The following is a 24,594-nucleotide window of genomic DNA, read 5'->3' on the forward strand; positions in this document are numbered from 1 at the left end:
TCCGCGCCGGCCGCACGGGCCCCGCGCCCGCCGCCCGCACCCCCGGGCCCTACATGAAGTATGTCTGCCACCAGCGTCGACCCTCAGGTGAGCGCCGGACCGCCACGGGGTCCCCCTCCCCCACCCTCCTCCTCCTCCTCCTCATTGTCCTCCTCCTCTTCTTTCAGCTCCTTCTTCTTCCTCATCTTCATTTTCCTCCTCCTGTTCCTCCTCCTTCTTCCTCCTCATCTTCATTTTCCTCCTCCCGTCTGTGTCTGTCCGTCCCTCTCCTTCCCAATATTCCCACCCCAAGACCAGCTGCAGGTAAGGCCAAATCGCCCCTCCCCGGCAAGTGTGCTGCCCCCAGGACGGCTGCTGTGGGCGCTCTGCAGATCCAGGCCAGCCTCCTCCATGCAAGCCCCGAGCCTTGGAGGTTTAGGTGCACGCTGTGTTGCTTGATATTAGCCAAAAAAGCACCTGCTTATACATGGTCTGTGCATGGTATGAAGTCTAAAGCCTGATGGGGGGTGGGGGAGGATGAGGTCTGCTCAGGTCATTCTCCACCTCAAACTTTTGGGTTCTACAAAAGCATTTCACAAAACTGATTGGGTTTCCTCTCTCTTTCTACCCCCCCCCCCTTTCTCCTGGCATCGCAGAGACCGAAAGGACAGGAGAATAAAGGTAAGGGGGGCAAAATGTTAAGGGGGGGATGCATCTTTCTGTTTGGATCTTATTTAAATGTTTGATGCCAGCTGGCAGACCGCAGTGGGCAAGCAAGTCAGTAATACTGTGGTTTCTCATTGGCAGAGTTGGGAGCCGAGCTTGTTTGCTTGCTTGTGCGCTTTCTAAAGGATGGGATTCCTCGCATGTGTGTGTTTTGAGCGTTTTTATTTTGATGTTTTGTCCACATAAGGCTGGATGGTCATTCCTGCTTGAATTTGCCTCTCTTTTAAAGATGCCTTAAATAAGGCTACTGATTACAAACACAGTGTGGAAGATTCTTAAAAGACAAATTAAAAACACAAACATACACCCAGGGTTGCTTCTGCTATATCAGTATTGCTCTGTCACTGGACTGGATTTGGCAGGTGTCTGACAGCTGGTGTGTACAACTCTTTTCCTACAAGTCATTTTAATCAAACAGGACAAGTACCTGTAATAAGCCGGTATGACAGTGCGTATGACCTTCTTTATCAAAAATTTAACTTTGCCAGCAAGTTGTCTCATGAGTAACTAGCCTAGCTGTAAGTCAGTTATGTTACTGTAATAATAGACTTATTTATAATAGTTATGAATAATGACATACTCGTTAGCATGGAAGCAGGTCCACTCATTAGTTTACATAGGCATAGGTCTGCCATACAAATATCCTTCAGATTTCATTTTTCATTGTTTTTCAAACCACTGTAGTCTCAACAAGTTTCAGATTATTTCCCCTGCTCTATAAATGCATTGAGTTATGTTATGCATACTGTTCTATTTTCCTTGACAGCTTTTCCTGAACTTATTTTACTTGTACCCATTTTAAATCACTATTTTTGTCATTGTTTAAAAGAATTGCATTTGTATTTTTCTTTTCTCTGGCATTGTTTTTAGTTTAGCCTTTCTGTGAAACTGTTGGACTACTTTGCAAAGACTTAATGCATGCAGCTTGCTTTATGCTTCACAATAACTGACAAAAATAAAGTGTGATGCAATTTAAATAACCATTTTGCATTTTTTATTTAGCACCTTCCCAGTGTGCCTTTTAGAGAGCTTTGCAAATGTTTACCCTGAAATGTCCCTTTGTTTTAGCTAGGTATTTCCAGTTTACAGCTGAGGAAAGTGAAGCTTAAGATAGCATTTTGATGCATTTTCCAAGCAATACACCCAACAGCCATTATTTTATCACTGCTGACACAACTTTTTAAAGAACTGCTCAGTATGAACTGCAGATGTTTGTTATTTGTACTGTCATAGGCATGGAGTAGGGACACCTGTTATTGCTATGTCCTCTAGTCATATTCACACATTCTTCTCAAGAAATGCCTTTCTGTGATTCTAACATTTCCTGGAGATAACATGCATGTTCACCCTTGTTAAAATGGCAGGTTCTTCATTTTACTATAACTTGCAAGCTGTAGGAAAAAACTGAGTATGAGATGTTCTGAAATTGTCATTCAGATTAGTTTTGGAAGCAGTAATGATTTTCAGAGTGTACTGGGAAACTTTCATTTTAGAGAAATCTGACCCCTTTCCTTGTCAAGGATTAATGACAATGTCACAAGAAGGATTTACTGTACTCTATTTTTTTACAGTTAATTTAGGATGAGGTTCTTCATTGAAATGTTATTAAACAATGTAATAACATATTGCAATTTTTTTGTTTTAGTACAAAATGGTTCATTACATCAGAAGGATACAGTTCATGATAACGACTTTGAACCTTACCTTTCTGGACAGTCAAATCAGGTTAGTGTATCTTGTGTTAACTTACCTTTGTTTCTAAGGTATAGATTGGGCATAGTAAGGTATGTGGCAAACACTACTATGGCTCTCCTATGCTCATAACTCCCAAAGTCTGTGAGGCTTTAAAAGGGAAATAGAAAAAGAAACAGCTCCAGTGCATTAAGTATTACTGAGTACCGCTACTAGCACTTTAGCTTAGAGTGCTGGTATTATCCAGCTTTGTCACAAGTGAAAATGAAGGTAATGGTCCAGGTCTAGCTTGTTTTATACTTTCCACATCAAAGCGTTATTGTAAAATCTCACATACTTGCTTCTTGGTAAGGCCTTGGTTTTGCAGTTCTTCAGTAGTCAGAGCACCTGTTACAGTCACTGAGAGATTCTGCTTTTATATGCACCTGGTAACGATTATGATTTGAAGTTTGCACAGTAGCTCTATTTGCTTACTACCTTTCAGCAAATATCATTTCTTCACATACATAATCTGATTTTTTTTTTTTTTTTTTAGAGTTCATATGTTTTTATTTATTCAATTAATGTGCCACTGTTCCCAACAAAGTTTCAGGATGGCTTACAGTAAGAAAACAGAAACAGCTTAGCATGGAAATATAGTCTAAAATACTAAATTAAACATGTGCACCTTCATTTTAAGAGTAAGGCAATGTGATGTAAGACTTGAATATTACATACTGCTTCCTGCTAATATGTATTGATACAGTGCCTATGACTTGCAGGATACTTTCCAGTAGAACGTTATTTTATTTTAAACAGAAGCAGTGCTGCTTAAGATGGTTTTAAATGAGAGCAGAGAAGATGAGGTGCCTCAGAACTAGAGGTGTGAAAATTATTGGATTACATCCTTCCCTATATTCCTCAAATGCAGAATAGCGTGCCTCTTGGTCCGTAATTGTTCTGTTGCTCCTTTATGAGAAGGGCTGAACAGATATTTAAGGAGAGCATAATACAGTGGTCTCTGCAACTGATGTACAGTACACTAGCTAAATATCTCTAACATCTTGGATTGGGTTCTCTTATTCTTGTTTAAAGAACCTTCTCTAAAACTGTGCATAGCAACATCCTAGTATTCTTATAAGTGAAAGTAGCTATTTAATTTTAATGTTTGGCTTGTTTTGAACCTTGCAGAATGAATTTTGTATTTTTGTATCTCAAAGTGCGGTTTTTCACAGGGCAGTTACAGACTGATTTTCAGTGAGATCAGATAGGACTGATAAGGTCTGTAGCAGCAACCTGTTGCAGGGTTGTGCTGGCACTGCAGAATTCAGCATAAACTAGAGGTACCTGGACTAGCTCAGGTACTGGAAGCAGTTTGGTTGCAGCAGCAAGTTAATGAGTCCTTACTGTTCACTGAGCTGTTGTAGCTAAACTTGCACTTGCAGATTATTCCATCCTAGTATGTGGTCTAGACCAAGAGTAGAATTTGCTTAAAATATGCCTGAATAACTAAAGCTTATTGTGAAATTAAAGTATATTAGAATATATGAACAATATTAAATAGTGAGTAAAAACTTAGTGACTTAGAAATGCAGTTTATCGTTGTTTTGATACAAATTTACAGATTTAGAAAATGAAGTATAACTTCAGTATCTTTTCCTAACTTTTTTTCTATGTTGGAGAACCCCCAATCCCTCATTATTAGAGGTGTCCATTTTTCCTTTTTTTTAAAGGTAGGTTGGGAGCAGCAGGTTTAGAATAATAGTGGCTGTTGCAAATGGAAATTGAGGGTATGGTATCAGACTGTAGTGCTTGTAGGGTTCCTAAGCAGTAAGAACATTTCTTACAGTATTTCAGATGGCTAAGAATTGATATTGAATGCTGTACAATATCCAAGGTAAAAAAAAAAAAAAAAAAAGTTGTAGGAAAAATCCTAGTTCAGATATACAACTAATCAGAATGAAAAGATCTTGCATAAATAGTACACTGTATGACAATGAAGCAAAGCACTCGGGCAGATAAAAGGGATCCATTCTCAATTAACTCAAAGGGTTAGTAAACAGTGAACTAGAGAAGAGGCTCTAAAAGGTCAAGGATAAGTCTGTTGAGATAAATTACGGCTGTTGCACTAAAGAACTTCTATCAGGGTTTCTCCTAAACCCTGTGGCACAAAGCCAAACAAAATAGATTGAATGTTTTGCAAATACATCTGGTGAAACTTTTTTATCCTGTTAGGGTGCTTGTGGAAACTTTCCATGCTGGGTAGCTAGACAGTGACAGTTCAAGGAATCCTGGTAGGATGGCTCAGAGAACAGAAATATTTTTGGGGACAAAGCACCTGCTAATCTCAATCACTTGCACTCTAGGTTTCTTTTAGCTGGGCCTATGTAAAATCTAACTGTTAAAAGCACACACAGATATATGAGCTAAGAACAAGAGTTAATTCTTCGTGGTAAGAAACCACTTCCACTTCTGTATTTTCTTATGGGTGCTTATATTTTGAAGATAGCATTTGCTGATGCTGTTGTATTCCAATTGAGCTATTCTGCAGAGAATGTGGAAATTCCATTGATGTACCGTTCCTAAGGATTTCTCTCTTCTGTCCAATCGAGTCTGCCATTCTACACAATTTATGTGGGATTAATTGGCCTTCCTAGTGGTTTAAAGACTAGGCATTTAATATTCAGAATAAAATAGACCAGGTTAACTGTGAAAGCTAGCTTTAAATAGGTAAGCATGATTTAAGTCTGCAGAGTCCAGGATGTGGAATCTGCTTTCCTGTGAAATCAATTTATCTTTCTCTGCCCCTCCCCAACTGTGGAACAATGTGCATGAAACTTCTAAAATATGTTTCTCTTAACATATGTGTATGTTAAATAAACTAATTTGTATTGTTGGGGGGGGAATATGGGCAGTGACATGCTTTGATTTTCAGTTGATAGTTGAAACTAATGAACTTGCTATGGCTCAAAAATTTCCAGAAAATATTTTGGCTACAAGTTTAAGAAAAACACACAAGCAAAGAAAAAAAAAATATGTCTGTAACCTGGACAAAGTAGGATTTTAAGGAATCTCTTGATGTTCAGGAGTCCCCAGGGGCCTCCCAACTTGACTGGAAATGCTGGAATTTTGCCCCTTGTCACTACCCTTGTCCCCCCGTGTAAAGGATCATACAGAACACTTTTGTTTGCAATATCGGGGGTAGAGATGAAATGAGGAAACATTCTGTTGAGTTTTGACCAGTATCTTACTTTTTTCATGCTGTCCCTTTTGTCTTTCTCTGGCTTAAGGTCTTGCCATCATTTTGCATGTCAGTGTTTGTTTTGTTGTTTTTGGTTTTTTTTCGCTTGTCATATTATAGGAGTGGCTTGTTTCTAATCAGAGGTACCTCTGCTTTTGTTGCTCTTGATATTATTATTATTTTTTTTAATGGCTGCAGTTGAAGCCCTGACTTCTGACTGAAGCCACTGACTTTCAGACCAAAGTGACTAGTTCATGCAGTAATTTACCATGCCTAGAATGTCTTTGGGAAAGGTAGGTTCACAACTAGTAAATACTGGACAAGATGCAAGATATTATTTAAACATATTAAATAGTGTTAATCTTAAGATTTATTTTTCATGTAAACTTTACCAATAACCTCATCTTAAACATGTCACGTAATGTTTAGTATGCATTTGTACTTGGATACTATTGTGTATAAAGAAGGCAATGGAGAAAATGGACATTAGCTGAAAATTTGTAGAAGTGTAGAGGGAAAAGTCTTGATAATCTGACCCTAAAAAGCAGTTGAAAAGGGAAGGAGGAACCAGGAAGGGTTCATCTCTCTCAGTTTTAATGATGGAACTGTTTGGCTGTCTTTCCATGGACCTCCATCCAGTCTTGAACCCAAGTTCTTTAAGGAGATCTATGGTCTAGGTTCTCTATATGTATATAGTGCTGCTATAGAAGGAGAAAGTTAAGGTAAATTACAGAACCCAAACTCTGAATTTTTAGATCCTTTTCCTTTTCAGAGTCTTATTTCATGTCTCTCAAGTTTTGTGTCTTATTAAAACATTCAGACTGTGTATGTAATATAATACAGCTACTCCCTGCTTAATATCATAGTTACGTTCTTGAAAAATGCAACTTTAAGCAAAACTATGTTAAGCAAATCCAGTTACGTCACAGTATTTACCTACTAGCAGATGGCGACCAAATATTATAACTGAACATCGTGCAACTTTAAACGAGCATATTATTTAATAGATCAGTGACATAATAATGAAACAACATTAACCGGGATGACGTTAAGTGAGGAGTACCTGTAGTCATCTGTACAATACTAACTCCACCTAAAGAATGGCTTCTGTCAGTGGAAAAAATGAGAGCAAGAAATTAGGTTTTATTTTACTTATATATTCTTTTTTAATGGAGGAAAATTATTTTTGAAGTGGTGTTCTATTTTCTGCTGCATCCCTAAATCAAATGATGATTTCTAACTTCCTTTTTGACATAAAAAGTATTCTGAGAAGACAGATGCCTGTTCTTTATACTGTGTGTGTATGTGTATATATATGTGTGTGTGTGTATATATATACACACAGACCAAGTTATGAATTCTCCAAAAACAAACTCTTTTGCTAGTCTGCTATGGATAACTGGTTGCCTGTATTGAATATATTAATATAATACTTAGTAAAAACACGTGACAAAAATAAATAATTTGTTTTGCATCTCTTAGGGTTGTAAACCTGCCCATTTCTTCATCTTTCATTTATTTGATGGTTTGGGGGTTGCATTAATTTTGTTTTTTTGTATGTTGCTATGATATTTGTGTAGCTATAACATTAATTTCAGTGCTAAGTCTGATGGAATTCTTTCTAGTCTTGTTCCTGGATCTTAGTAGCATTTTTTTTTTGCCTTTGCATTTTTCAAAATTGTTTTAAATAATCTTTGCATAACACATGGGTAAACAAAATATCTTAACCTTTGAACAGCATACAAGTTCAAAGTATATTAGAATCATACTTGTCAACTAAATATTTCTGAATTACAAAAATTGCACTGTCTCATGATTTTTAGCCTATAAAATTAAGCTATTTTTTTTTCTGTGGGGCAGTAAAAGGGATTTTGCAAGTCATGGCTGTACTAGCTTTCATCTGAGACTGGTGTTCAAAGCTCACTAGTAAGTGAAGAAAGAAAATGCCTCTCCACTTTAGGAATGTAAGAGAAACACTGCCATAAACTTGGACTGTTCATGGAATAAGAAATTACAAAATTTTGAGGCTGAAATGAGGGAATTTGGAATAGTGTTATTGCTTACATTTTGAGCCCAGAAATGTCTGTTTTGCTTATATGCCGTGCTGGTTTTGTAAACAACTTCTTATATCTGAAATTCCCTCCTGGTTTTTTTCTTCTTCTTTAACAGAATAATAGCTATCCGTCAATGACTGATCCCTATTTGTCCAGTTATTATCCACCATCTATTGGGTTTCCCTATTCTCTCAGTGAAGCACCATGGTCTACTGGAGGAGATCCTCCTATTCCATACCTCACCACCTATGGACAACTCAGTAATGGAGATCATCATTTTATGCACGATGCTGTATTTGGACAGCCTGGGGGCCTGGGAAACAACATCTACCAACACAGATTTAATTTTTTCCCGGAAAATCCTGCTTTCTCAGCTTGGGGAACAAGTGGATCCCAAGGACAGCAGACTCAAAGTTCAGCTTACGGGAGCAGTTATAGCTACCCACCCAGTTCACTGGGTGGCACTATTGTGGATGGACAGACAGGATTTCATAATGATACGTTAAATAAAGCCCCTGGAATGAATAGTATTGAACAGGGAATGGTTGGACTTAAAATTGGTGGAGATGTTACAACTTCTGCTGTGAAAACAGTAGGTTCTGTTGTCAACAGTGCTGGAATGACAGGTGCTCTTTCTGGGAATGGTGGATCAAGTGTAAATTTGCCAGTGTCTAAACCAACTTCTTGGGCTGCCATTGCCAGCAAGCCCGCAAAACCACAACCTAAAATGAAAACAAAAACTGGACCAGTAATTGGAGGAGCTTTGCCTCCACCACCTATAAAACATAATATGGACATAGGTACTTGGGACAATAAGGGTCCTGTGGCAAAAGTCCCTGCCCCTCAGCAGATCCCATCTCCTCAATCTGTCCCACAGCCACAGCAGCAAATTATTCAGCCTGTTCCAGCTCAGCCTCCACCATTGACCCAACCACAGTATCAAAGCCCTCAGCAGCCACCCCAGAATCGCTGGGTGGCTCCTCGCAACAGAAATGCAGCTTTTGGCCAAAGTGGAGGAACTAGTAATGATAGCAACTCAACTGGTAATACCCAGCCTAACTCTGTCCCAAGTGGTGAATCCCATCCTGTTCTTGAAAAACTGAAGGCTGCTCATAGCTATAACCCTAAAGATTTTGAATGGAACCTTAAAAATGGGCGTGTGTTCATAATAAAGAGCTATTCTGAGGATGATATTCATCGTTCCATTAAATATTCCATTTGGTGTAGCACAGAACATGGCAACAAACGCTTGGACAGTGCTTTCCGTTCCATGAATAGTAAGGGTCCAGTATACTTGCTGTTCAGTGTCAATGGCAGCGGACATTTCTGTGGAGTAGCAGAAATGAAATCACCTGTGGACTATGGCACCAGTGCAGGCGTCTGGTCTCAGGACAAATGGAAGGGGAAATTTGATGTCAAGTGGATCTTTGTGAAGGACGTGCCCAACAACCAGCTTAGACACATCAGGCTGGAGAACAATGACAACAAACCAGTTACAAACTCCCGTGACACACAGGAGGTGCCCTTAGAAAAAGCGAAACAAGTGCTTAAAATTATTGCTACGTACAAGCATACAACCTCCATCTTTGATGACTTTTCTCATTATGAAAAGCGTCAAGAGGAAGAAGAGGTAGTGCGGAAGGTAAGCTTGTTTTTCTTTCTTTCTTTCTTTTCATACATGCATACATTTTAAATATTGCTCTGGTGGAACATAAGTAGGGCTTGCATCTTTAGGGTGTGCGTAAATGGTCTTGGATATGTTTGACATTACAGAGAAGGGGATGGGGGAAACTTTCAGCCTTAACTTTTTCTAGTTGTCATTCTGGTTGTCAAGCCAAAAGTTAGCTTACTTTTAATGCTTATGTCCTATTCCGTTGGAATTTGAAAACTGATTTTAGGAGGTTAGTGGGATACAGAGATTGCTAGTTTCAAAGTTAGACCAAGTCAGTGTCACTTAGAGTATTTTTGCTTCTGTGTATGAGGTATCCCTCTAGTTACTGGTTGAATAATAATGCAGATCACAATTGATTCCCTTTGACATCCCCAGCAGTAAGTCCAAACTATTGTCTTTTCAGCTGGTAGTTTGAGAACAGAGTTGAGGAAACCTGTGTAGTGAAGCTTGTATTGCTGCTGCTTGAGTTGCACCTGTTTAGATAAATGAAGAACTTGGTATTTAGGACTCATGCCTTCTACCAGGTCTGAAAAACCACGGGACTTTGAATTGGTCCAGGATGGGGTAGTGGTAAGCAGGAAACCTCCAAAAGCTGGGAGACATATATATATATAGGGGGCATGTGTATTTAATGTTTTTATATGAATGTGTCATAAAATATTAGTCACCTTCATAGCCCTTACATCAGCCAGGACCAAGAATAGGGTCCAAAAGCTGTAACATCAGTCATTCCTATTCTGTAAAGCCATAGCATGTATAATATGGGTTTTAAGAGATGAGGTATGTGGGCTGAATCCAGCCCACAAAATCCTATCATCTAATCCCTAGTGCTGTCTGTGGGTCTTGGACCAGCCCCGACTCTGTACGCAGCATATGGCTCAGAGGGCAGGAGCTGGTATGTAAGTTGCACACCGCTCATGGGGCTGGTTCAGGGCACACAGCGTATGATGCTCTCACTGAACCACCGCTACGTGCTGAATCCGGGGCCAGTTTGGACTGGTCCCACAGACCAGCCCGAGGTGCTGGAGATAGTGTGCAGGGCTGATCTAGCATAGGTACCATGTATGTCACATGTCCTGGACTGGCCCTGTGTGCTGCCTGCAGTGTGTAGGACTAGCATTCACGCTGCATGCAGCACCCACATTGCACTGGCCCTGCATGCTGGTTCCAGCACGTGGTACTGGACTGTGGACCTGATCCCATCCTGCATCCCTCACCTGATCCATGGGTCCTGATGAGTTTGACACCCCTGAAATATAGGATTGTTAGGCTGAACTCTGACTGGAACTATGTACTACTTCCTGTACTTTGGTGGTTAAAGGGAACTGTTTGTTTGCCAACTTTGTATTACTTAAATGCACTTCAAAATCTGTTTTGAAGCACAATGCAAGTTCTGGAGGTAAAATGGAAGTCGCTGTACTAAAGGCTTTTATCTTATTGCCCCTTAAACAAACAACCCTCTCTCCCACCCTAAAGTACTTTAACTATCTGGATATAGCTTCCCCAGAAACACAGCAACATCCAGGGTTGAGAGAGCTATTCAGACTTCAGCTCTACACTTTCTGTCTAGCCACCTACAGTTTTAGGCCTGTTGTTACCTAGTCATGGTGGGAAGAAGTCTCAGTTCCCTGAATTCACAGCTTTTAACATGCTGTTCATGGTGTCCATGAAACAAAAAATGCCCTATTAGCAAACCTTTTTTTACTGAGAATTACTTGTTTCTTTAACATGATTACCACCTTCAGAAGGGGCAGTTCGATCCAGTGGGGTGGAGCTATGGACTAGAAATCGGGAAGCTTAGCTTGTGTTTCTTTGCCAAATACTCTGTGCATAAACTTAAGGAAGTCACTTATCCTTTCTGTGAATCCATACAAGGTTTAAAAAAAACAAAACAAAATTTGAAATGCCTCTTGCGTCAAGCATTGGAAATGGTTGGAGGCTGCCTGTTCCCAGGATTAAACATGTTTCTTCTTGAATGCTTAACCCTTGTTGGTCCTGTGCTCCTCAGGCCATATGCTGATATCTGAATTGAGTTCTCATTTGTAGTAGCTGATTATACTGGCACCAGACCCAATATTGAGCTGATCTCACCTCTATATTACTTTCATGTGGACTTCTGTTTTCCACATCAGTTTAAATATGTAATAAATTGTGCCTGAACCAGACCATTGCTTTCTAACAAGATTAGTTTCTCAACAATTATTGCATCTTATTTTCCACTTCACTTAATACTGAGGAAACTTTAGAACTCAGTTTAATGAATGATGCATTCAGGAAAAAAAACCCATGAAGTCTAATTAAATATTTTTCAGGCAATTCTTAACAGCTTACAAAACAAGGCTATGTGTAGGCCATTGGAGTAGACTGAGAAAGATAACAGATGCTACAGCAATAAAATATACCAGTAATGAATGATGCAGTGAAAGATAAATGATACTCTGACTGTATTGCAGTCTATGTAAAATTATATTCTGAGAAGAATAAAACATCTATTTTGACCTTCTGCATGTGAACAAATTGCATCAGTCAAGTAGCTTGCTGTAAAACTTTCCAATCAAAGTTTTCTTATTGGAGAGCACTTCCTGTTTAAATTCACATAGCTGATATCTAGATTTTTTACCATTCTTTGGACCTTGGAGCAAATATGAAATAAAGGAATCTTAGTGCCAATTAATAGTTTTTATTGTGGTCTAAAGGATTTGCTTTGTCTGTTTAATGTATATGTACCTATACAGTTTTGCCATGTTTTCAAAATGTTGTATCCTTTTGGTCATCTTACTTGGTTTGAGTCAAATCATTATTCAAATAGGTCTACATTTCCTTTTTAAAACATAATAAGTACATGAAGATAGGAATTTTAAAAATCCTTAAATTGGAAAAAATACTGAAATAGTTCATTTATTGCTGATGAAATCATTTTTTATTATAAGAAACAAGTTAAATTTATTTTTAGATAATTTTGCTGATGGGCAGTGTGGCTGTAACAGATTGATTTTTAAGGTCATGCACAGACTATATTCTTTAGGAATAAAAAAGCCATTTGCTGCTTATATTCCATCTGAAGTTAATCTAATTACTTTTCATGTTAACTTCAAAATGTCAAAGATTGACTTCAAGTGGGACCTGTACAGCTATGGTGTAATCTGCTTGGAAAAAATTTAGTCATAAGATTTAGTGCAGAAGATTCCCCTAGTGCTGTCTGCATTGCTTAAGATAAGCAATTGGTCTCTGTGGAATGAAGGAAGGATGCAGTGTTTTATGCATTAATACATGTTAGGAGGACAAGCTAAGTGCAGGTCCAGTAGCCCAAAATCCTGCTAAGAAGAAATGGAGAGTTGATTTATTCCAGAATATATAAGTATTTGGAAAAGTTGGCCAGATTCCTGTTCAGAGCCAATATACCATTGGTAATTGTGCCCAGAAAATGTGGTGGCAGTGTCCTGTATGATGATAAATTGTAATTCCAAAATATGGGATCAAGTTTCTTTAAATAAAATATATGGTAAACTTTACTGAGGTATGACTAAGGAGCTAATCATGTCTAAGAAATAAGGTAGTATATGATTTACAAAACTTTTCTTCATTATCAGAATAGATCACAATAGGAGAAGAATCTTGTTGCCTGTTGCATTGTTTATGTATTTGTTTTTTCTTGGAACAAATTTGGGGCACAGATTTTATAACACAAAATCTTTATAGATCAGACCATTAATGATTCTAGTTAGCCTGAGTCTCTAGTAACACAGCATGCTGCTGTCGTGAGGTTCAGAGATCAGTGGCTCAAATGCTCTAGGACAGTGGTTCTCAACCTTTTTTGTACCAGCACCCATTTTGGAACATCAACTGCCAGTCCTGACCCAGTGCCCTCACTCCTGACTCCCTGCCCCCAGGCCCTAGCCTCCCGGTGTTGTGGGGCAGGTGGCAGGTGTGTGGGGCATGGGGGGTCCCCAGGCAGCCCCTTGCAGGCTGGAGCTCTGCCAGCCTGCAAGAGAAAAGCTAGTTTCCCACATTTTTTCCTTTAAAAGAGAATCCATTTTTCAAGTTTGTTTGCAGCCCTTTCATATATATATATTCTTGTGACCCACGGGTTGAGAAATGCTAATCTAGGATAGAGAGCGTGACTGTATTCCATCCAGGAAGGTTATAGGTCCAGTGTCTCCAGACTGCCAGTTGTCTACTTGAGCCTCGTTGAGACTAGGATTTGAAAAACATTAGCTAGCCTCTACAGCAACTGAATGCAGGCTAGTCAGCATGTTCGAGACCTTCTGAAAGCACATCAGTTTGTCTGTATTAGGCTGTTTGTCTGCTGAGCTACTGCTTGATTTAGGAGCAGGTTGCATGCAGTCTTCCTTTTTTGATGGGCTCACCGTTTTAGAGCTTTTTTAGAATGGAGCAGTTTTGCCCTTCTCACAAAAATGCAGCTTTGTGCAGTTGCATTTTATAAGACAGGTGCTTCTGATGGTGTGTGTTTCTTGATTAAAGATGCTGTGTAAAGGTTTCTGTAGTGGTGTTTTCACAGCTATAGCAGAGAGGAGTGCACCTAGAGATTTAATAGACTCTTATCCCACTGACCTTGGCAAATAATGTTTAGCAAGAGGGTTTACGGTGCTTTCTGTGAGCAGTAAGGGCAGAACCGCGTCTGGTTCTTCTGTGGGGACAAAGGCTTCATCCTGCAGCATAAGTCTTCCTCCTTTTCTGCAACATTTCACCAGCTCTGGGCTAGAGATTGGTCAGTGTCTGTCCAAGTTGTCTAGCAGTGGAGAACTCATCTCCTCCATCCCTCCCAGCTTCCATTATTAACTCAGTGCCACATTTTGCCATTTGCCCTGGGCAAAGAGCAGTAGGTGTGAGAGGAGGTGAGTTGGAATTTCTTAGGGCAATGTGGCTTACTGGCTTGAGGGATAATTTGAGCTCTGATGTATCGGTGGTACCTCAGGCTGCCTGGGGTCCAGGTCTCCTTCCTAGAAGAGACTCCAGGTTACTGTGTGGAGTAATAGAATAAATCCAAGTTCTGCAACAAATCTGTCCTGTTTCTGTGCACGCACTTTTTGGCTACTGGCAGAACCTCTTACAACCATCTGCCTCCTATCTGTGTCCTTCAAATATAGGGCTGAAAGCTTGTGGAAAAGTCTCTTCTCTGGTCCTACAATACTTGAGAGTAAGAGTTTAGAAAGCCTAGCCTTTCCAAACCACCACTATATGCCTTTGCTTTGTGAAATGTGTGGAAGCCGCTGGGTGAATAGAAACAAAAGAAATGCAATACAGCAAAAAACATTAGAAAGGAGGTGGGTAAAGAACAGACTAGAAACATAGTAGTAACTGCTAGGACAGTGCAATGGAGAAGGGCACCTGCCATCATAAGATGGAGACCCTGATATACAGGCTGAGATCCAGTGCCTAGACTTGTTGGTTAGGGTTGGAAAATTGAGACGATGTATTATTCCAGGGTTGGCTAATAGCCATAACTTGTTTAAATCAAGTATATAAACACTGGTTATAGCTGCTGTCCTTAAGAAACAAATGTTGCTTTATTGACAGTTGATAAATAACCTAGTAAATTTAGAATCATAGAAAATGAGGCTTAGAAGGGATCTCAGGAAGTTGTTTAAGTCCAACCGCCTGCTCAAAGCAGAACCAGCCCCAACTACATCGTCCCAGCCAAGGCTTTGTCTAGCTGGGTCTTTAAAAACCTTAAAAGCTTCCACCACCTCTCTGGGTAACCTATTCCCATGCTTTACTTACTTTCCTGGTGAGGAAGTTTCTCCTAATATCTAACCTAAACTCCCCTTGCTGTAACTTAAGCCTATTGCTCTTTGTTGTCATCCGCCGCCACTGAGAACAGTCCAGCTCCATCCTCTGCAACCCCCCTGCAGGGAGCTGAAGGCTGCTATTCAATCCCCCCTCACTCTTCTCTTCTGCAGACTAAATAAGCCCAGTTGCCTCAGCCTCTTCTCACAAGTCATATGCCTTAGCCCCCAAACCATTTTTGTTGCCCTCCACCGAACTCTCTCCAACTTGTCCACCTCCTTTCTGTAGTGGGTGGGGGGGCCAAAACTGTACACAGGACTCCAGATGTGGCCTCACCCGTGCCAAAGAAAGGCATAATCACTTCCCTCAATCTGCTGGCAACGCTTCTACCAACGCAGCCTAGGATGCCAGTAGCCTTCTTGGCAAAAAGGGCACACTGCTGGCTCCTATTCAGCTTATTGTCCACTGTAACCCCCAGGTCCTTTTCTGCAGAGGTATCCTAGCCCTACCCTCCAGCATATCTACGACTCCCCCCAGGTTGGTGAATTTGTAAAGGAAAGGTTGTTGTAGGTGTTAAAATGACTTGTTGATCCTACAAACCACCTGTGTTTTAACTTGCCTCTTGGTTCGGTCTGTTCGTTATATAAATATACAGTAAAAATGAACCATTATAAATGGTCAGCTTGTTTTAAAATAGTTTGTTGCCTAAAGACTGAAACCTGCTTTTAAATGAGTTATAAATGCAGTTAGCTGGCCATGACAGTTGTTAAAATCTGTTCTGATTTTAACTAAGACTGAAGGCCCTGAGTAGACAAGGTTTTTTTGTGTTGGGGTGCACCAATAAACATTTTTTTTGGCCTATATCAATGACCAATTATTAACCAGCCATATTAGCCAATACTGATTTGATTGCCAATATCCCCCCCAGCAACTTGGAGAGCAGCTTCTAGCCAGTACATCTGTGCAGGAGAAGGGGGCATTGTAGATCAAGGCCCCCATGGTGAGGCTGGGAGTGGGGCTGGGGCTGCCCAACTGGGGCAGTGCACAGGACAGAGATGTCAGCAACTTGTCTGGGGGAGTGAGGGGGTGGCTCCAACTGCTGTGCGCACCCCGTGGGAGTCATGGGGGGCATGTGCCCACCAGATCAGTGCATGGGGTGAGGGCGGGCTGCCTGCTGGGGGGCTGGGCTGAGGCCCCTCCACCTGAAAATTTGCCGTATCCCCCCCTCCCAGCCCCACTGCCTGGAAGAGGCCGGTGCAGCCCCCAGCCCTGACCCTGCAGTGGCAGCCCACCCTTGCCCTGCGTGCAGATCCAGGGGGCATGTGGTCCCAAGCTTCCCCCAGGGGTGCACGCAGCAGCGGAAGGCACTGCCCACAGTTCTGCCCCGCACCCGGCCTTGCCACGGCTAGGCAGCCCCTATACCAGCCCCACTCTCCCCTCACTGTAGGGGTCTCTGTCTGCCCCCTCCCCCACACCCCTTTCCTCCCCACAGACTTATCAGCTGGACACTGGTCTCCATGCTGCTGGGCTACATTCCTGGCCACGTGTGTGCTGTGGCTGTGTGCATGCCCGCGGCATTTATCAGTGACATTATCGGCCACATCAGCCAAAAAAAAGCTGATCGCCAATAATGTCATTCTTCTTGTTCTTGGTGCCAATATGATATGGACCAGTGTATCAGTGCATCTCTATTTGTGTGTGTTGGTAAGAAATAGTTAGCACTGCGTGAATACAGGTAGATAGAAGGTCATGAAGTCAATAACGTGTGTAACTTTTGTTTGGAATATTTGCAGGCCTATTGCACACATTTAAAAAGAGGTTTAACATGCAGAAAAGTAGAAATCAGATTCTGGATGCCAGGTGGGAGCTCAGCCACTCATGTCATGCAATAAATGCTGTTAAACCCAGTAGGCATTTTAGTACAAAGCCACTGGTTGGACATGGCATTTATCTGCTTCTCCTTGGGGCCCACAGCAGTTTTTATAGTCATTCAAATATAATGCAGAGGCATGTAATCTGCCTTAAGGAAACTTAGTGGTGTGAAAAGGAAACAGTTACAAAGTAAGATATAGCAGTTCTGACTTAGCAAGGAAGGAAAAGCAGATATCAAACTATTAGCATTTAGTTGTTAAAGACAGTCATGTTGACGCAGTAACAGGGTAACTGGGAACTTCACATTGTGAATATCTGAATTTACACCAAAAAAAACCATTTGCTAGGATGCCCTCCACTTTTTTTTCTGTTAAGGCAGGTACTACAAAGCCCCTCCTCGTTTTCCTTGCTGCTGCCTAATAGTAATCCCTGGTCTACTCTTTCCACTGAAGAAGACGGGAGAATGCAGTTGCTTCTTTATCTGTGAAAGGGTCTCAGCTTCAAAGACTGTCTTCTGCCTTTGGGTAGGTGAGGACTGCCCATACTAGATCTGAGGGCTGTCTCGGTGTTTCCCTTGACTTGGTGGATAACCAGAGCTTGGAGTGGAACTTCAAGGAGCCACTGTCTTTCCCGTCTTCTGCTATACAGTGCCAGTGCCAGAAGTTCTTGTTGAGCGTATTAAGCCAGACCCATTTCACAAGGGCAGAAAAGTGCTGCTTGTGTGTGTGTGTTTCCATCCTTTTTTCCTGACTTTGAAGTCTCGAGATTCCTTTCCAAGCAGAGTAGTCGGAGGTAGAAACGGTTTGCAGTAAAACTATCAAGGAGCCAAAGTTCTCTTTTGCTTTCAGCGAAACTTAGGCTGCTAAATCCCCTATGCACTGGAGGAAAATTTTAGCTGTTGATTGTAGTCTTTTAATCTACTGACGTTTATCCACCCCTTACCAACCCAGCTGCTGTTAGCAATAGCTAACATGATCCAGAAATCTCAAAATATTGCAAATCTTTATCCTGCACTTGAAGTCCTTCATTGTGACCCTCATCTGGAGCCCCTTTTGAGCCTCGGTGACTAATATAGCAGCTATGCCTCGCTGCCCGTGCTTTGCTCGCATTTGGTCCCTCCGCTTGAAATGTTGATGTGTTCTTCTGATTTGTGTCATGTGACATAATTGGTGTTGTAATTTTATGAGCAGAATATAGATGTCATTTGGAGACATTTTCCCAAACTCTTAGCTGCTGTGTCACTGAACTTCTTCATATGATTAAATTATCTTGTTTTTGTGCTTTTCTCTTCGCAGGAACGTCAGAATCGAAACAAACAATAAGAATAAACCCAGTTTGCTATATATACTAGAACTGATACTAAATTCGACTCTGAAAAAACAAAAAGTATTCTGGTGCTGTATCCTGGCATCAGGACAAACTAAAGCTTTCAGCTCCAATATATATTCTCGTGCAGGGGAAATTAAGTTGTTGCATCTTTAAGTACATTGTAGTTTATTTTTGCCCATGTGGATCTGCATTCATTTGTATCTTTTCTATGTACAATGCTGTAGAAACAATTAATAAAGGTGCATCTGGTTTTGTTTTTTTAAGTTGGTAACCAATTATACTGACCTAATATGAAACTATAAATGAGCATCCTAAAATGTTAGTGTTTCCCAAAGACTTTTTGACACAAATTATGTTCCAAGTCGGATATTCATAATTTTTACATGTGACGCATCCTTTCTCTTCACCCCATGCCCTGTTTCTTCATGGCAAGTATAAGAAACCATGCATTGTTTTCTTTTTCTTTCTTTTTCTTCTTTTTTTTGGTCACTTTAACAATTTTGTTTGAGATACTGCACTTCAGAATATTAAAATCAAAAAGTTCAGATCACTTTGTGCAATTACAATACCTTTTTATTTTAAGTGTACAATTATACTTTTCAAATGAAAACATGTCATTTTGGTTTTTTTCTGTCTAGTAGGAAATCAAATTGTCGGTGAAATTTCTATCTCTCTGAAAATATTTCTCTTCCACATTCTGTTAACCAGTGCTTCAGTGTGCATTTGTTAAACCATATCCTGCAGAGAGTGAGATGCCTTCTCTCAGCCATAATTCTGCTTTATTGTTTCTGTAGCTTAATTATTAAATAATAATGTGATGCTATCAACATTGCAGGGTTTTTGGACAATGTGTTTAAACCTGTTTGGGCTTTCAGGTGTTATTAGTTAATTGCAGATCATTTTTAATCTTTCCCTTTCCTCTTCCCCAAATCCTAATGCCATTTAAAGTTTTGTTTTGTTTTGTTTTATTTTATTTTGTTTTTTATACCAATAATGCTGAGCTTTAACGTAGGAACTAATAGTACGGACAGTATGATGGATGATGCCTCAGATGTTTAAAATTGACAGTGTGTATGTCTAATTTTTTTCTGTTGGATGAGTAAAAAAACTGTTTTAAGAAACTGAATTTGCTGTCATGTTTTTGTGGAATGAGGGAACCGTCGAAGAACTCGTCACCAACTGGAGTTTCTATTAAGCATGAAAATGGTGCTCATGCCTGTTGCTCTAGCACACTGAATCTGCACGTGTTTATTGTAGAGGATCTTTTACTATATTAGAAAGCAGATATCTTCTTCTGAAAACTATTTACTCCGAAAGGACCTCCAATTTAAATAAAGTTTAAGCTGTATCATTTAGACTTGTATTTAGAACGTATAACTCTGTCTCTGGACTGTTACTGCCTGTACGGAGTAATGGACAGCATCAGATTAACTTTTTCCTCTAGGAGAATACAAGCCTTAATAAACAATACATATTTAGCAAGTTTGATGTCATTTTCATTTTTTCCCCCTATATTCAAATGCCTGCCTGTATTATAACAGTATTCTACAAACTTATGAGCCAGAGGACCAATTAGAGTAGTTAATATATGGATCGAACGGGAACATCTAACACTCTGGCAGGGATCTTTTCTGGGAATCTCATTAAAACATCTAAGTTACTCTGAATATCTCTTTTGAGTATGTAGTGTGCATTTGCATTTCTGGCAAATTTTTCATTCTGCTTGTTTGCTAGAGAAACTCAAGGAATTGAAAACTGGCTTACAGGATTCACTGGTTATGGAAGGTAGTCAGCAGGTTCCTTAGCCTACTGGCTTCTGCAGCTGGGTTTTGCTCCCTGAGGTGCTTCTCAGCCAGTCCTCAAGTAAAACACAAACAAAACCTGCCCAAGCCAACTGGCCATAGAGTAGGGTGAAGACCAAGAGCAGGACTTCTGCCCAAAGGCCTTTCTCATTTTGAGTCCAGCATGGTACTTCTCATGTTCCAGTTCAGCCTCAAGGCAGTTCCTGATGAGATTGCCAACCTGGTGTCTACCACCCCACACCTGGAGCCCTGCAGGCAGTGTCTAGTGAAGCTGCTCCAAGGCTATTGCCTCTACTGTCTCTGTGGCTGAGCAGGACTGTGGTTTCAACCGTTGCATACACAAGTCCTTAAGGTGCTGGGCACTGGCTCAGGGCTGGGAGTTCAAGTTAAATGGCTCTTCCCAAAACCAGTGCCAGTATGGCTCTTCCACAAGATCAGTGCAATCTAAAACAGCAGCCTTGAGGGTACCATAATCCCATGTGGCCTTGGTCCCCAGGACTCGGTATGTAACGTGATCTTCCCTTGTCAGGTAAGAGTCTAGCTTAATGGTTCACTGCTTCCAGTGCCACTGGTATGTTCCAGCCACCTGCTCAAAGTTTTCTAGAAAGGCTTTAAGATAGTTTATCTGGCTCTGTCTTTGTGAGGTCCTCCCCCCCCGCACCTTTTTGGTTGGGCTAGGGTCATAGCACCTACCTATGCTTCTGGTCCAGTAGCCAAAGCATAAGGCACTGCTGGTCCTTTTGCAACGTCTGTTGAGGCTGGAGCTGCTGTTGCTGCTGCCATTGCAATGGCTAGAGGGGCTACGCAAAGGCTTTGCTATCCATTTCAGTTGCTGCCTGAGGCTGTCCACGTTCTCCACACCCTATAAGCAGGTTCTCTAGCCCACTGGTTTCTGTAAGTGGGTTCTGCTCCCTGAGGAGCTCCTCAGCCAGTCTCCTAAATAAAACACACATTTTTAAACAAGCAAAACAATTACCTGGTTCTATCCTGGAAACTGGGAAGCGAGCCCCTTTGCTCTGGTCCTTCCATGGAGCAGGCTGTTCAGCTCGGCCTGCTTCCTTTCTCTGGGAAAATTGTTCCCTCGCTGCTTATCTGCTGTCGTCCCTGGGGTTTTAAGCTCCTGGTAGTATGCTCCCTCAGTATCCAAATGCCCCATAGCTGCTTCCTCAACAGGGCAGATTATTGCCATTTAAAGGGATAAGTCATCCCATTACAGAAGGATATTACAACACTGGATCAGTGTAAAGAGAGTAACTTTCAAAATTAGAAATGCATCCAAATAATACCCTGTGGCTGTGGCCTCCTTGTACTTGCTGTTTCTCAATTCCTAATCCTCCAGAATTTAACCTGGTCTTACTTAGAAGGCTGCTTTTTCTGTAAATGAAGTGTTCCTGTAGGTTTTAGTGGCATCCTGCAGTGGAGCAACGTTATCCTCACCCCATCAGATGGACTCTGACAACCAGTTGTTGCACAGGTAGAGTGCAGTTCTGTTTAGTTTTTAGCGATCGGACTTCGTGGTATTACATATCTTTAATTTCCCATAAAAATTACACGTTATCACTTGGACTCCATTGCTAATCTGTTATCTGTCAAAACCAATAACAGTAGCCTGGTTTCTGACACAAGTAGAAAATCCTTTGCACTCTATCCCATTTGTGGGCATCACAAAAGTTGCACTCTGCAATGTGGTATGACAGGTTTATCTCTCTGATATTGCAAAGGACTGCAATAAGGAGCATTGGGGACTGCATTGTACAGGACTAGCTAGCTAAGAATGGGGAGAGCAAACTTCAAAAGTGTAAAGTTCAAAGCATCAGCTTAATGCCAACTTTATTGTGTGCAGCACTTAATTAGCTCTGATTCTAGAAGAGTGAATTTGTAAATGCTGATCAAGCTGTGTGCATGCATCTTCTGGTTATAGATGTATTCTGTTAGGCATTTGTTTCAGTTTTGGTTTCCCCAGCTTCAGTTAAGTGCAAGGGAAATACCAACAGCTTAAACATCTACAGTAACCTACTGTCACATGCTTCTCTAATTAACTTCCAGAACCATGCATACTTATTTTGAGATTTGCACTTTGAAGCGACTCCCCTTTGAAAGGATTAATTTTAACCAGGTCCTGTGGAATAAGCAGACACAGCATTTGCCTGCAGGGTATTTGACTTCAAGCACAGCCAATGATTCAACTTTAACCTGGCACATTGTTTTAAATAGTTCTGAAAGGTGTGTAAAGAATGAGGGAAAGTTTCCAGGTCTCTGCTGTAACCAGGGGAAATCACAGCAGCACACCTTCCATGTTCACAGCCGATGTGTTTGTAGACACACAAAGCTAGAAGAAAAGTAAACTGTCTTTGAACTGTACCAGATGGAGCATTACCATCCTTTCAGCTATTTTAATAGTGGTGACGCTTGATTTTGATGGGGGATCGCTTTATGTGATAGGGACTTACACGACAAATAACAAACCCACACTGTTCCCATTGTAATATAACCCAAACAGATGAGTGAAGTGGAGAGTGACAGTTATGCTGTTCATCACACAATGTATGTACTTGTAAGCTATGGTGACAGTTTTGTTACCCCTAGCTTTTTTTTGTCCAGGATGGGTGGGATGTCCAAGGGCCACCCTGTCCTCATGAGCTCCTGATTTAAAACTTGTGATTTGTAGCTTTCCAGCAACCTACATTTTAATTTCACCTAAAGGGTTTTTGTTAAAGCAGCCATATTACTAAAGTTTATTCTGCTAAATATAACACTTTCCTGTCAATATTGGCTGTTTTGATGTGTCCCACTGACTTCTTTCAGAGCCATGCAATGGGATTAGGCATCTTTGTATTAAGCTAAACACAGTTGCAGCAGGGAGGAGATCCTTTACGTGAAGCACCATGCCTTTTCCCTGCCAATGTAATTGTACAGGAGTTATCTCCCAGATTAACTGCAGGAGAGAAAAGGAAAATTTCAGCTACTGCAGTCATTAAAGCAATCTAGTATGTCTGGGTTAGTACATGAAATGCTAGAAAATGGTCAGTTCTCCTTGTTCTGCCAAAAAAGAAAAAATGCCTCGTCCAGTGATAGTACCGGCTTCTAGTGCAGAAGTTAAGGAAAAGAGCAGCAGGGAAGGGTACATTCAGGTACAAATAAAATTCCTGATGTGAATTTAAAGCTACACACAAAAAACAGTGATTGTAGTGAACTAGTTTCATTTATATTTCCTATATCGGGCAAACTGTTTAGTTTAGAAAAATCTCTGGTTTCTAAGACTCCCTGCAGCAGCGTGCTGTTTGTGGCCTGTTTAGGGAAAAGGGTGTTGCCATTTTTGGAAAAGTGCAGGATTATAATCGGGGACACCAGGGTTTTCCAGCAATGCTCCACAGCTGCATGGTTTGATGTACCAACGACATCAACTTGCTTCTCTATGTTGGTGCTTTATAATATGTTGCTCTTAACTAGCACTTCTCATATACATGTTCCTTTATGAAGAAGGTGCTTGTCATTATTTTCCTCTCTTTTGGGGGCAGGAGGAGAAGGGAAATTAAGGATCAGGGTTAGAGGGGTGTAGTGACTTGACAAGAGGTGATAAAGCTCCCGTGGGCTATGGAATGGCGCTCTGCCCATTGAACTGTTTTGTAGCTATCATCGATTTCCAGAGATGCTTCCACTTAGTCCATTTATCTTCAGAAATCTCCTACTGAAAACCCCTCCAGCCAAAAATGTATTATGTGACCTTTATGTCTCCTCTGAGAACTTTGATTGCACCCAAAAGCTTGCAAAGAACTTTTTTCCAACTAAGTTGGTTTAATAAAAGATATCGCAGGTACCCAAATAGTCTTGTCCGCCTAAGTCATTAGACCAACACAGCTACAACCAAAAACCCAGTAATATATTTTTTAATTTTATTACTAGGATAGACTATACGTTGGAGTAGGATTTTTTAAATTCATAATGTGGATTTTGTCCCTATATTGTCCCATAGGCTCACTGTTGATGTTTTAAATAGGAGTAATTCGAGTGCGCTGTTGCAGACCTCTTTGAGGGACATGGGGAGACTCCCTTTAAAGTATGTTGCTGCCTCTGGTTTTTTTCTTAATTTCCCAGCTCTTCCTCCTCTTTGACTACTGAAGTGAATGTCTGACCATCTGTGGTAGACCTTGAGGTTTTAATAGGCAGTTTGTTCAGCAAATAGAAGTTTTCAGAGCTGGTATTTGAACAACCCTAGCCACATCTTGTTTAGTTTTTTAATCCATGTTATTGCTGTCTGTCATCTTGCCATTACTTGGCTCATAACATACCAAAGGAATTCTTTTTTACCTGCAATGTTGCCATGGCAATAGACTGTTGGTAATGCTTTCACTAAATACATTCTTAATTGCTGTGCAACTACAGCTAATGTTAGATGTTGGTTGCAGCAGGGAAGACAGCCCTGATGGCAGGCAAATGCTTGTCTTGACAATTGATTTTCCCCAGGCACTGTTAAAATACTAAATGCTGTTAAAAAAACTC

General features: G+C 40.8%; 1 protein-coding gene across 2 annotated transcripts; it reads left to right on the top strand.

Moving 5' to 3' along the window:
* Positions 1 to 10: 10 nt before the first annotated feature.
* On the top strand, positions 11 to 19,774 carry YTHDF1 (YTH N6-methyladenosine RNA binding protein 1). Of its 2 annotated transcripts, XM_019510125.1 has the most exons (5): positions 11 to 87; positions 636 to 660; positions 2,351 to 2,430; positions 7,787 to 9,313; positions 18,259 to 19,774. In XM_019510125.1, exons 1-5 carry the CDS (start codon positions 61 to 63, stop codon positions 18,283 to 18,285), a joined length of 1,686 nt encoding a protein of 561 aa, XP_019365670.1. In that variant the 5' UTR covers positions 11 to 60; the 3' UTR covers positions 18,286 to 19,774. The 2 variants fall into 2 exon arrangements, with proteins under 2 accessions (XP_019365670.1, XP_019365671.1); XM_019510126.1 differs by lacking the exons at positions 11 to 87; positions 636 to 660 and adding an exon at positions 5,816 to 5,910 and having other exon boundaries at positions 2,356 to 2,430.
* Positions 19,775 to 24,594: the final 4,820 nt, after the last annotated feature.

This window comes from Gavialis gangeticus, unplaced genomic scaffold (genome assembly GCF_001723915.1).
Source record: "Gavialis gangeticus isolate Ggan-Ray unplaced genomic scaffold, GavGan_comp1, whole genome shotgun sequence".
NCBI classification, from domain to species: Eukaryota; Metazoa; Chordata; order Crocodylia; family Gavialidae; genus Gavialis; species Gavialis gangeticus.